At 41.7% G+C, this 14548-nt stretch overlaps 1 protein-coding gene across 1 annotated transcript in view; it reads left to right on the top strand.

Moving 5' to 3' along the window:
* The first annotated feature begins 6662 nt into the window (after positions 1-6662).
* ccdc92 (coiled-coil domain containing 92) overlaps positions 6663-14548 on the top strand; it is an 11022-nt gene continuing 3136 nt past the window's right edge. Inside the window, exons 1-3 of the mRNA XM_050051029.1 lie at positions 6663-6837; positions 9895-10066; positions 10697-10738. Coding sequence (XP_049906986.1) covers positions 9931-10066; positions 10697-10738 — 178 coding nt within the window. The 5' untranslated portion in view covers positions 6663-6837; positions 9895-9930. The remainder of the gene's footprint in view (positions 6838-9894; positions 10067-10696; positions 10739-14548) is intronic.

Raw genomic sequence — 14548 nt, 5'->3', positions numbered from 1 at the left:
CATGCTTTTGATAACTGAAGAGCTCTGATTTTCATTTGTAGCGTTTAGTTTTCAGAGAAGTACTGATCAAGACGTTTGAACAGCACGTAAACAGTCTGTGTGGAGAGGCTGTACACATCGGCCGATGCAATCTCGGAAACCATCAGCTATCATTTGACAACAAGCTTGCTTTATATTAGCTTTATCTGCACTGATATGCAGAAATGTGTTTATAGCCAAAATGACTGGCGCATGGAAGAGGATGTCTGGGCTTGGATATCCGCTGGCTACTCCAGATCAGCCAGAAATATTGGCCCTCGCCCCCAGAGGCTTTATTGTTGTCAGACCAAAAGCCTGATGGACTGATGATAGTCAAACATGCCAGTCTTACTTTTTAACTTTCTAAAATTTATTTTATACTATTGACATTGGCATAGATGTTTTCACATTTATCTAACAGAATGTAGTGTATTGATGTCAATGATGTACTTTCCAGTTATATGAACTAAACAGTGGGTGTCCATCAAGGATCAGTGTTAAGCCCCCTACCATTAGGCCTACCACAGCAGTATCAAGGGAAAGAATTGCAAAGGTATGCTGATGATACTGGTGTATATGTACATATTAGAAATTCTTTGTCTGTATGGATGGAGCCAAATGTAACCAAAAATCTCTCATGACTTTAATTTTACTGTGTGTGTTATGTTCTTTGTATATATATATCCTTGCTTTTGGTTTTTCTAATTCTTACTGACACGCTGTGTGTGTGAAGTACTTTTCTCCTGTTTGTTTATTGCTGTTCATTCAATGGCAGTTCTGACTATGGTATAGTACTTTAAATGGTAACATTAATGTTTAACGTGGTCCTTTACATATAAATGACTCATTCCTTTGAAGCACATTAATTGATTTTTTTTTTTTTTCATAGTCACATGGCCAGACCATAAACTGACCTTCAAACAGTCAGTTCACAAACATGACTCACACAGTGCTTGAAATGGAAAAAAGTCCCAGTACTACCCTTTTACCACAGGAGGTTTTATGAGTTAGTTCACTAATGACTGGTGAACAACACAAACTGGGTTACTTCCTCTCGTCATTAGGGATGGTGGTAGCTGCAGGTGGTTTCGCTGATGCTGACTTTACATCAATAGGCTTTTCACTGCTCACAGCCTGCATCATTTAGAAAAGTAGGATTTGACTTTTGACTAACTGACTGTGTTGTTGTTCATTTGTGTTGCCCATTTGGAGCCAGGCAAACAATACTGTAATATAACGCTACCTAGACAAGCAGCCATCAGAGAAAAGCAGGCAGGCGAGAATTGGAATAGATGAGTGTCACTAAGTGCCCCCTGGGTGGCCAATGTAGTGCACCAAGTGCCCCCTGGGTAATGCAGTTTATTCAGGGCCATATGAATCACTCAGAGAACCTGATATGGAGAGTGCAGAGAAGGGTATGAGCAGCTTGTGGGAAGTGCCGATGCGCAAGAAAAAGTCACAGTGCACCCATGTGCGGATTATGAGATAACGGGCCCCCGGGCACAGACATGCAGGTGGCCCTACCACTTCCTCTCGATAGGAGCAAGACACACAAATTTAATAGTTGTTTAGGTTTTTTGTTGTTGTTGTTTTGTGTATTTTTGTGGTTATTATCTCTCTGTGGATTTATGCCTGTTCGTAGTTTGTGTGTGTGTGTGTGTGTGTGTGTGTGTGTGTGTGAGAGGTTGTTTTGCCCTTTTTATAGTCATTTTCGTATCTTTTTGTCATCATTTAGAGAGTCTTTGTCTTTCCTTTTCCTCTGTAGTCATTTTGTGTCTCTTTGTACATGTTTTATTCGTCTTTCTGGTCATTATGTATTAATTTGAGTGGCATTTTGTAAGTGAAGGCCAGGGTGGCCCTGACACTTTGGACCCCTGGGCCTGTGCCCAGTAGGCCTGTTCAGTAATCCATTCATGAGTACACCAAAATGTAGAAGTACCGTAACTGCTAACCAGTAAGTGCCAGCACACTTTGAGCACTGGACTTCAAATTAGTTTGAGAAATAAAAAGAGTAGGCTATTATCTGACACATGCATTTGCTTTATATCAAATGCTCCTGCATTCTCTAAAATATTATTTTAGTTGGCAAAATGTCCAGGCTTTCAGAGAGATTACTTAAAGCTTAATACCATAATTGCTTTCCTTTGATTTGTCCAGTGAGCCTTTATGTTTTTCATTTCATTCGCTCATTTAAACTGAGTTATGTGTCTTATCACAGCATGTCTTGTACCAGTATGTGTGGAAGGATTATACCGTGGCACACATTTTTCCTGCTGAGGCTGGCTGTGCGGGCACCTTGAGTTACAGCCACTTCAAAGTCTGGTGTTAGTGGTCCATTAACCACTAGTAATTAAAGTGTCACTTTAAATGGCATGGAGTGCACTGCTCTCACTGGACTGTGAAAAAACTCTAAAAGAAGGGGAAAAAAAGTTGCAAAGAAAGCATGGTTTCCTGCAGTCCACCCTAATTACCAGAATAAAGGCAGAGATATTTTGGCAGTGGCGTTGTAATGATTCCATACTGTAGCAGGGCTTTCCATGTGGGCCCTATGTAACATGTTGGCTGTAATTTCCTCTCTGTGTTCACCTATGTTTTGTCAGCCCATAAATTTGTCATGAATTAATTGGAAGGTACAAAACTGTGTCAGCGAAGCTGATTGCTGTTGAAATAACCTTTACTTTAAGTGCTCATTTCACGTATTCTGGCCCCTTTATTTTCAAACAGCCTCATATAAAGTCCAGATGCTACTGGCAACATACTGCAGATACTGTGTAAGGACTTGAAAGGACAAATACTTTCCATACCTCACAAGCACAGAGCAAATCAAAATAGAAAAGTCTCTGGGTTCATTTACCATTAGAGAGAAGACTCAAATGTCTGTTATAGACTCAACATCTGTCTAAAACATGATGAGCAGCCCCACCAGAATGGCTGCACCCATGTGTTTGTATGTGAGGGTGATGATGGTAAGTATGTGCATGCATGTACACTTACTGCCTGCACTGTCTAAAGATTACGATGGCAAATTATCTACAAGAAAAAAGATTAGCAAAGGTTAAAGTGTCACCCAATTGTTTCTGACATTATGATACTGTATATCCAGTATTAAATGCACAATCATAAAGTTGAAATAAGTTCAAGAAAATCGCACTGTCAGTGGCTTACTTTGAAGTTTACACATAAATGACACAGTCAGTTCAACAGTCGAGTGATTATGACTTTCTTTGGACAGACAAATAAAAAAAGGTCTCGGAAAATTAAATTAGGTTTTCAGAGTTTTAGAGGCATTTTGCCTTGCCAACCTCAATATAATAACTGTAAAACTATTACAACCTGAGAAGTGTTGGTATTGGCTGCTTGTCAGAGCAGGGGCAGTAAAACAGTGCCATTTGAGACTGGCTGCCATGCGCTTGGATTTCATTTGTAGTTTGACAAGGACCTGCACTATCTGTTCACAATCCAGCAGCTATACCAATGAGACACATTCAAGAATGATATAAATTAGTTTTTTGACACTCTGATGTGTGACTGATGCCCAGAAGTTGTAACAAAAGCGTAATAGTTCGCTCTTATTACTTTTCCAGCAGTATAACATATGACGTTTTGGGCCCGTGTCCAGCACCCTCGCCACCGTCTGTATGGCATCACTTGGAACATTTCTGAGTGCATGGCTGTTTGAAAGAATGTATTTCCTCTCTTTCTTCATGAAACAGAGTATCAATCTACAGACGCACCCGGCTGTAAATCACAGACACATTTATGAGGCCTGCCAGATTGTTAGTCTGGTCTTGCTGGTCTTTTTATGCACATTACCATACCATTTCCTTTGGACTACCCTCATTCCCACATACTACCTCAGGTTTTTGTATAAGTATATGCATGTGTGTATATATAAACATACTTATGTATGTAAATATATATGATTGTATATATGTAACTGTATATCCTGCTTGTGCTATTCTTGTTCTGTTTTGTAACCAATGTTATGTTTTATATTATACAAATATAAAATATTCAAACCGTTGTTTATGCCCTCTCTGTGTGTGGAGTAATCCTGTATTGTATAATGACAACAAAGCTGAACCTTGAGCCTTGTTAGAGGAAATCCCCCTGTGCACACCTCAGGTGGGACAGAGGCTTTGGCCGGTTTATATGAAGGACATTTCTCAGCTGGATCCGTCCCAGCACCGGATCACCCGTAGGCAAAGGCCAAAAAAACAACGACTGTAAGCTGGTTAGAGTCACAGCAGGAGTCCAAAGTCAATCCTGCTTGTTTTATTTGGTTGGTTTCTCTCGTTGAGCTACTTTACTACCTGTTATGATATATGGAGAGCTCGAGCAGTGTTTAAGTAAAACAAATCACAAGGAAGGTAGGGGTCTCAGCTGGGGAATTATTTTTCACCTCGCTTTTCCTGGGACGAGGATAACTTACCTTCTCCTCCACCAGTTGCTTTCTGCAGGCAGCTGGGAAGCGTGCCAGGAACACTAAAAATAAAGAAATGAGAAGAATTTAATCCCTATCACAAACATGCCAGAACCGAGGAGAGATTAAAGGCTGCTTCCGAAAAATAACATTTCTGGAGGTGGACAATAATTCCATTTATTCCACGAAATATTTTCTTTTTGCACATGAGACTCTGTCTTAGGTTGGGAATGAAAACTGATGCTTTTGTTTTTGGTTTGTATCATTTTACGCAGTAGCTATGCCACTGAGGAATTTCTCTTGCCAGAAATAATTTAAGGGGATATTATGAGTCGGTATGAAAAGGCTACTGTTTCCCGAGTTTCATGCCTCAGACTCAGAGTCAAGAGTGCTGGTATCACTTGAGATTAGATAAAGTTTAATGAAACCTCTGGAATGGGGGCACATGTGGAGCATTAAATGGTACAATTTACTGGATAAATTCTAACAAATAGACCAATTAAATACCAAAATAAATTGAGTGAAGAAAATCTGGAGGTGAAGATTGAAATAGAATGAACTTTATTAATGTGTCACTCAGGGTCAGACCCATATAAACAAAAATATAAGGGGTGTCTGGAAGGTCTAAACAAAATATGCTGTGATCATACACACGCACACACAAGAACACTGGAAAATGAAACACTAATATATTTGCTGGAGTACCATCAAACATACATTATAGTGTAAAAAAACAGTGGAAATCTGGCAACACCTAAATTTGGCAAACGCACTTTGATGCTGATGCTGTCCTGACAAAATATGTTGGCCACAAGGTTGTGTTTGATAAGGTTGTTCATTTATTAACCTCTGGTTTATTCATTAACTGCACACACTTCTGTTCCTCACTGACAAACTGTTAAAAAAACAAGCTATATAATTTCTCAAATGGAAATTTCACATGACATATTTTTTAATATCTGTCAGCTGATAAGCCCACACTAGCACGTGTTTGCAGTCTGGCATAAACAAAGTCATTGCCAATTCAACTTGTGCATATCCACTTTAATAGTCACACTGGGTGTGCATTATTTACCTACCATCTAACCCCACACTGCTGCAGCGTGCACAAGAATGCTGAAGGAGTCAAACAAATTTGTAGACAAAAGAGATCAACCTTTTTCATGTCATGGATCCCTAAATTGATCCGCATAAGTATCATAGACTTCCATTTGATAAGATTTTGCTTCAGGGACCTCCATCTGAAAAGATTTCGGTTGTTAGATATGATTAAGACCACTTGAGAAGATAACTGTGGGGGAAGTGAAACTGATGATCAGAATAGTGAATCATATGACTCTTACTCACACTGGGCTCACTTCTATCGTCATTTTTCTGGGGACCCCCTGGGATTCCCTCAATGACCCCTGGGGGTCCTGGAACCTTTGGCTGAGAACTCTGCATTTGGCTATTATATAATACAGACATCTACTGACGTGTTGCTAAATGTCTAATTTTTTGATTATAAAAGAAAAAAAATCTGCTTTAAGCTCAGACTCATGTTTGTCATTCCCTAACAACAATAGATGAATTTGTAATATGCATAAATTCAAATTAAACTAAATGGACATAATAAGACTAATCACTGTAAGATCTGTTAAAATAACCTATATGAAAATAGAGTAGCATATGAATAAGTGACGACACTATGCTGTTGTAGTATCCCTAATGTGCCACTGAAGGGCAACACTCCCCTCTGCTGTCCACCAGCTGCACTGTGTCCAACAGATTTAATCTGTTTTCATCAATTTATTTCATTCTGGCAGTTTGGCACATGATGGACATTAAATCTGACACCTAAATACAATGTAGTAAGTGCTGAGAAATTATCAGATAAATATCTGACTTATTAGGCTACTGTAATGCTTTATCCTAGTTCTGACACTAGAGGGCGTGAATGCATCACTGTTGAACAGGTGACATTCTGTTGCTATGGTGATGACGCTGGTGACTAACAACGTTAGCACGTCCCTGACAACCGCTACTTCAACATATCAGGTCAAAAAAGGTTAGTAAGACAAGTGTTGCGGTTTATGTTGTACTTTTCTTAAATCCAGGTGGTATTTCTAATTGCTACTGTTAAATATCAGGATTATAAATAACCGCTGTTCAGTGTCTTTAGGCCAGATTTAATTTCCCCTGGTTTCCCATGATGCATCGCTTTATTTTGTCTAGTAGCTCAGGGAGATGATAGGAAACTGACACAGCCACCCTCCCCTCTCACCCGACCCGTCCCTGACAGCATCACCGACATGTCCCGCAAGCCAGTACGCTGTTAGCCGGTGAGGCTGGTCTGTTCAACGACAATTCACAACCTTTTACAAGATACTCGACGGCCGCGTATTTTTAGCCATAAGGTAAGCTCTCCATAAAATGATGTGCTGCTGTAGCCTCGTTAGCTGTTGAGCTAGGCTAGCATAATTAAAGCCTCATACGTGCTTCCTCTGTATGGAGAGACTGTGTCATTCAAATACATTTTTAAAAATTCCTGTATTTTATATCACTTTGCTCATGGCGAACGTATAGCTTATTTTGCGTATTTTAACGGCCATTTTCGGTTGGCATTTATCTAAGCAGGTTGACTTAATTGACATTTCAACCCTTATAAAGGCTTTGCCTGTTACGTCTGTTGTTTTATCATCAGAAACATGAAGTCGTTGAATGAAAGGGTGGCACCTGCTACTACGTATGTACCCAATGTTGCTAACCACCGGACTTTTAATGAAAATAACGCCAGTTTGGTGGATACAGTGTAAGCCGAATTTACCAGCACACCTCCACAATGCCAAACAACATTGTTTATATTCTAGGACTGGCGTATTTCCTTTTGTGTAAAGCAGAGTATTAGTTGTGTGAGGGATTGTAAAGGGGGTTTGGTGTGACGTTGTCCCCATTCAATAGAGAATAGCACGTAGTGGTGCTAGCTTGTTTTCGTGTCTTGAAACTGGACAGCTCCTCCCTGGACAGCTGCAGTACACAACGTTAGCTGCAAGGGCAGCCTTTGTGATGACCGTAGGAGATGCAGTGATGGCATCCTACAGTAAATCAGGTCATAAACCAGGAAAGTGAGATGTTGGCACGCCAGCCCCTGGATTACGGCCATTAACGTTTTGTTTGATAATGATAAAGAAGGTCATGTCCTGAATGATAGCGATGTCTGGTGACAATAAGGTTTGTGGAGTTAATGATCCCCTGGCAGCAACTGCCAGGACCAGCAGCGGTTTGATGTGAAATGTGGGTTTGGGGTGCTGTCCGCAATGCAGGTGCTGAAATTGAAAGTGCCGTGGAAAGTATCCCGGCCGGGTACCACGTAGCTTATGTTCTGTAGGCACTGCTCTTAATGGTTATACTGGCTTACCTTCAGTTGATTATCTGTATGACATTTTTTTTATGTGGTAGGTGTTTAGATGTTAAACTTTCCTTAAACATGAACATGTGCTAGGTAGGAACAGGTTGATTATTATTGAAGCAGTTTGCCACAGTATAGTAGCAACAAAATTAAAGAAGACATGCAGGAATAGCAGTAGTCCACACTGTCAAAACCAAGGATGAAGTATGCACATCTGTGTGCAAATAAACAGCTTCATAACAGGAAGACCAGTGGCTGCTGAGCTCCTGTTTAGGCTAAGGCTGGTAGCTACTAGCTAATGTTTCATGCTGCTGCAGTTCATTGATTATTTATGTTCCCTACATAAGGAAATACTGGTTTGTGTACTAGGAAGAGAATGGAAAGTTGACAGGCACATCATACTGGTCTGACAATAATCTTTAAAAACATAGAGTAACAGATGGATTTGCATTTACACCCCACACTGTCTCTGGACAAAGAAGACAAACTTTGTCTCTTTCCTATTCACTGAAGTTCTGTACTCCTTTGTACCACTGTCACCTCCTCGTTATGGCATGAGCCATGTTTTGAGGTGAGGTCATGCCTTTGCTAATGGAAAGCCGTCCAAGCTATTCTAGGAAAGAGCTGGGATGAGAGATATGCTTGCTGCGCAGGGTTTATCGGAAGGACTCCACATTACTCATCAATAATAGATTATCTCTTCAGCCTTTATGATACACCAGTGGCTCTATTTGTGATTACCAGTCTGTGTTTTCACATGCGTTCATTTTGCTCTGTAAGCCATGAAATAAACACAGAAGACTGTTGAAACTGGGAAGTGTGTCCAGCAAGGTGTCATGGGATATATAATTCATGTAAGCGGGCTGATGATGTAAGAGCAAGAAGCTCTGGGATGTTTTATTGAAGCACACTTATGTATGCAGGGAGAGGCTTTCTCTGCACTCAGGAGGGGTATTGCATGGATCAATGTGCTCTCAACTCTCAGCCCAGTACAGTCTGGCAGAGGGTGGAGATGTTGGGATTGAGTGATGGTTTCTCTCTCTCTCTCTCTCTCTCTCTCTCTCTCTCTCTCTCTGGCTTGGCTCTGGAAACAAGGACATCCAGTGAAGGGAGGGAGGTGGAAGGTGGGCTAAAGCAGGGAAATGAGAGGCTTGTATGAGACTGGCGGCGCTGATGCCACACCCAGTGTCATTAAGATGTCTCTCACTGTGTTCAGCTTTGATTTCATTTTTATTTTTTGTTAATCATCATGGTATTCACTCAGTAGAGAAGACTTTCTAGCAGAAAGAGATGTCAATCCCGTCATCTGTATTTATTTACACAAGTTAAGAGCTTGTATACTTTTCTAATTTACTACTTTTATTCCAAAAGAATTGAACTTTATTTTGTTACCCGTCTTTTTTGGCTAAGGAAGGGTATTTGCATTATATGTCCTAATAAGATTACTGTATATACAGTGTAGATAAAATGAGCATATATTAGATTAGTGCTACCTTTCAGATGTCTGACTTTTTCAAGGCTCACACTGCTCACTCTCAGGTTCCCGATCAATAGTTTCATATCAGTGATTGGTCGATAATTACAGCAAGCAAAATTGGAGTGTGCCTATTTATGGTTGCTCAGCCTTTCTCTGCTACAGTCTCACTGTAGCATTGACCCAGCCTTATTAATGATGATGATAGCCCACACACCTGATCTGCAAATTAGTGAAAGAGCATCCTAACTTTTTCCTCAGTATGTTTGCTGCTCTTTTTTAGTCAACAAACAAGGTTACAATTTTCACACTTGCCTAGTCAGTTAAAGTGCCAAATGGCCTCGATTGCGAATGGGTTTGATGGTATTATCCATTAGTGATTAGTTCGATCTGTCATCTAAAGCAGATTGTCTTGGCCAGTTGGCAGACAGAGCAAAGCTGGAGCACATCCCAAAACCCAGATGTTTATAGACAAACGGGTGAGAATGAACGGCATGTTTACTAGATGCATTTGCTTTTGTTTGTTCTCTTCTTATTCTCTTTCCTTTTCTCTCTTTGTCTCTCCTTCTTTTCTGTCACCTGTGTCTGCAGGTTGCAAGGCCAGTGTGTGTCTGAACATAATCAGCCATGGCGTCAGCAAATGTCACACTGGAAAATCAGCTGCACAGCGCACAGAAAAACCTGCTCTTCCTCCAGCAGGACCATGCCAACACGCTGAAGGGGCTTCACGCAGAGATCCGCAGATTACAACAGCAATGCACAGGTGAGCATGGCCACAAGTAGCCACCTCTCTTCTCCTCATGCTGCGGGATAAAACCAGCACATTAAAGGATGCCTTAGAGAAGAGATGGGACACTTGAAAACAGCAGAGCAAACTATAAATCACAATAATGATCCCAGTATCCTTGAATTTATAGCTGGGACAGATGTATAACCTGAAAGGATATTTGAGACCAAAAGTCAACAAGATACTGTGGTGCCACTATTAAACCTTTTAGAAAGAATATGATGACTTATGGAAAATGCACTCAAGCATTAGTGAGTACACCCTGCACTGTAGTGCTGCGAAACCTGCATTGAGCATACCGCCAGTAATAGATATACTCCCTCACAAAGGGAGGATATAAAGATGATCACCCAGGAAAACAGGACACTGTATGCTATACCACTCATTTCCCATATCCCTGGCTAACTTGTAAACAAAGCTGATGTGGAACTCTCACTAATCCTGTTAAATGAATACTCCGCCATGTGGAAAGCACTGTCATGTCTTCCCCGAACACACAGTGCTGCTAGTTAGTCTGTGTGAGGGGTGTGCCTTTTGATAGCTGTCCTTTTGCAACCTCATGTGACGCAGACATGTAAGTAAGTTAACCCTCTTCTTTTTTCACAGATCTGACATACGAGCTCACTGTGAGAAGCTCTGATCCTTCAGGTAAGCCTCTATCGTACTGTATTGTACACACGCATATCAGCACAGACAGTCAGTGTCTAGTGTCCTTATTTACCATCACTGTTTGCTGTTGTCAACTTAGCTTGACATAGAAGTACCTGTAACAAGTCGTTTCCACCTGGTTTGATACTGATATTATTTCTAGTTATATGTCAGCGTACAGTTTTAGTGTTAAACAAATGATTCAAATTGTGAAAGTGCGCAGCAGCAGACAAAACTCAACAACAGTCAAGACTATAAATCTGTGTGTTCTGCTGGAAAAGAGGTCAGTGGACAGGCCTGAGAACAGGGGGCTCTGCCTGTTTCCTGGTAACAAAAGTCCTACCCAGGAAGCATTGCAATGTTGGACTCCCTGCTGCTCATGAGCGCTCCCACATTTCATTGCCAACTGCCCCTCCCCCCGCGTTACCATGGCCAAGACATGGAGTCACAACACTGGTCTGATTCAGGCCCAGCTCCACTGTCTCTACACTGGCTTGAAATACAGCAGAGTACAGTCAGGGAGGCCCCAGGCAGGCTGCATGCAGTTTAATTTATTTACATGCTACTGATGACCCCATGGATATGTGTAACTGAACAGGAAGCATGTTGCGTCTCACCGGGATCTCTATGGGTTCCGGGTTTTTTAACATGGCTGGCCCAGATCTGAGCAATATCGTTAGGGCCTCCAGTTAGAGGCAGTATCATGTTAGCGTGGGACATCTCAGAGATTGGAGTGCAGGAAATGAGATTATCTGTCACAGCACTAATGCACAGCCTGCAACCTGCTTAGTGCAGCAGGGCTCAGCTGCTCCGACTGGGGTGAAAATTTACCAGCCCCCCTTCAGAAATGAAGGGAAAGCATCTTTATAACCATCCCTGTATTTGAGAGGAGACTGAATGTAGGAAATGTATGTAAACTGGGCATTGAAAACTTGCACTTTGTGATATACACACATTTATACACATAATACGCAATTGTATTTTATTCCATGGTTTTTGCACATATACAAACATGGCTGTATGGCCTGTAACTGGATGGGGCAGGGTGGCGGCACATTGATCAAGGTCGGAGGAAAGCAGTACCCTCTCTGTCTGCCAGAGTTGAAACGTGAGACTGGAGCTTTTTGCCCACTGCAGATGAGTCTCCATAGGATCATACTGTCAGCTGGCAGACTGTCCATAGTCAGTGTCTGCGCTTAATGTACTAATGATCGGCCCCGTCTGGGGATATGATTGTCTCTGGTCTCTGGGTTTTTCTTGTGTGCACTTCTATATCCGGTCTAAAGTCTTAAAATGTCCTAAATTCAATGTTATTATTATTTGGCCTTAAAGTCATTATGTAGTCTGAAATTTAAATTTCATTCATTATGCATAACCGCTCAAGGGTCACGGGGGGGCTGGAGCCTATCCCAGCCGGCATTGGGCGAGAGGCAGGGTACACCCTGGACAGTACACCAGACTATCACAGGGCTAAGACATAAAGACAGGCAACTATTCACACTCACATTCACACCTAGGGGCAATTTAGAGTCACCAGTAAATCTAACCTGCATGTCTTTGGACTGTGGGAGACATCCAGAAAGCCCCAGAGAGAACCCACACTGACACAGGGAGTACATGCAGACTCTATACAGAAGGGCCCCAGCCGGCTTGAACCCAGAACTCTCTTGTTGTGAGACAACAGTGCTAACCACTGTACCACCGTGCTGTGTATGTAAAAGTCCACATTTCTTAGGATACAAATCTGTAAATCTGCCACTGAACCTAGAGCTGTCTTTTCAGTTTATACCTACAGACTGCATATCATAACGGACGTAGCTACCATAATGTCACCCACTGGTTTGTGGACTGGCATTTTGAAGCCTTGAGTTGGGCATTAGCCCTGTTTCCACCGAGCAGTACGGTACGCTACAGCACAGTTCAGTTCAGTTAGGTACGCTTTTTTCCATTTCCACTGCAAAAAGTTGTGGATGGTACCAATGGAACCGTTCTGTACCGTCCCTATATTTGGTACCCCTCTGTTGTATACCTAGCAAACAGATCTGGTACTAAAAGGTGGAGCTGTGAACACTGCAGTCCGTTGATTGGTCAATAGCAGACAGTCACTCTGCTCAGGGCCGAGTTGTGGCTGGTTTTGAGGCTTATGTAACCTCTATTTATACCGTGGAGAGTTTTGTAAACTGTAGCTATAATGTTTAAGGATGTTTTGCTGCCTTTTGCAGCAGCTGGAGTCTGTGGAAAAAAATAACTTCATTCACAGGGCCAACTGCCAGCAACTTCTAAGGTGGAACGTTAACTTGTAATGTTACTCAATGCACGAGTTGACGACGTGAATCTTACCTTACCTTACCTTACATATTCCATACGACAACTGAGACTATTACTTGAGTTTCTGTATGACATACACTTTTAGTAATGAGTGGATCTTCAAGTGTTTTTTATATATATTAATTTCGACCGGATTATGTGAACTGCATATATCCTAATCCTCACTTGGAGAAAAGAAAGCACCACAGAGCATCGTTCCTGTGTGCTCCAGCAACACTAAACCCCCAAGCTTACCTGAAAAGGACTAAATGCACAAACCTACTAATCTTAAATACCCCATGGAGAGAGACTCTCACTGCAGCCTGTTCTATTTTGTTCTGAAAATGTCAGCGTGTAACTCCGTTCTGTGGACGATAAACAAAGTGCAGACTACCCACTGTGTCACCAGTAATGAGGAAATACAGTGCCCACATGAAAGAGCATTGTTTGTGGTGGAAACACAAGGGTCTAGGTATCATGTCTGAAGGGTTACTTTTGGTTCCAAAGGTACCATACCGAAAGTGTTTGGTGGAAACTGGGCTATTTCAGCAGTCACCATCTTGGTTTTTTGGACCCAGAAGTGACCATGTTTGGACGAGAGGGTAGTTACGGAGGAGCAAAGGGTGGATCTGACTCACAGATTGCAGCGACGCCTCTCAGACAGTTTAGCTCTCAATAAATATGCATAATTTGGGGCATAAAATAGCATATAAAATGAGCCTTGGAGGTTACAGCTTGTTTATACCAGGCGGCAACTTCTGGGGTTGATAAATGGAACAAACATGGAAGTGCCAAAAACTGCAGTTCTTTGAATGGCCACTTGAGGCTGGCTCTGGAAGCCAGTCAGTCCCTGTGGATCCCCATGTTAAAATGCCCAACTTTACAGCAGAAATGAACATGTTTACAGCGTAGTACAAAATGGTTTTGGTCTCCATAGCTAATTTCCCCTGTCAAGACAACTGTACAGGGGGTGAATTTTCATATAACGCTCCCATTTACATTTAATTATGGCTTAAAGTTAAGCATAATTAAGGGTGGGCCACTTTGAATGACAGGCTTTCTGCAGATAGTGTTTGGGGCTTCTCAGTTAGATGCACCCCTCGCTCCTTCACAGTGCCAGCCTCTCGCCCAAATATGGTCTCTTCTGACTCTGAGATGGCAACAGCTAAAATGCCAAATTTTAGGCCTCAACACGGCAGTCCACAAACCAATGGGTGACTTCACGATAGCTATGCCCATTATTTTTACAGTGTATGGTTCATACTTGCTACATAAAACCTACCTTTGCTCGGGATCACATACAGTCAGGTCCATAAATATTTGGACAATGATACAGTTGTCGTCATTTTGGCTCTGTACACCACCACAATGGGTTTTAAATGAAACAATGAATACCTGCTTAAAGTGCAGACTCTCAGCTTTCATTTAAGGCTTTTTTCAAAAATGTAGTATGAACCGTGTAGGAATTACAACCATTTCTTCACACAGTCCCCCAACTTTAAG

Source organism: Epinephelus moara, chromosome 8 (assembly GCF_006386435.1).
Source record: "Epinephelus moara isolate mb chromosome 8, YSFRI_EMoa_1.0, whole genome shotgun sequence".
NCBI lineage: Eukaryota > Metazoa > Chordata > Actinopteri > Perciformes > Serranidae > Epinephelus > Epinephelus moara.
The sequence above is the reverse complement of the archived record's forward strand: the minus strand, read 5'-3'. Positions and strand labels throughout refer to the sequence as shown.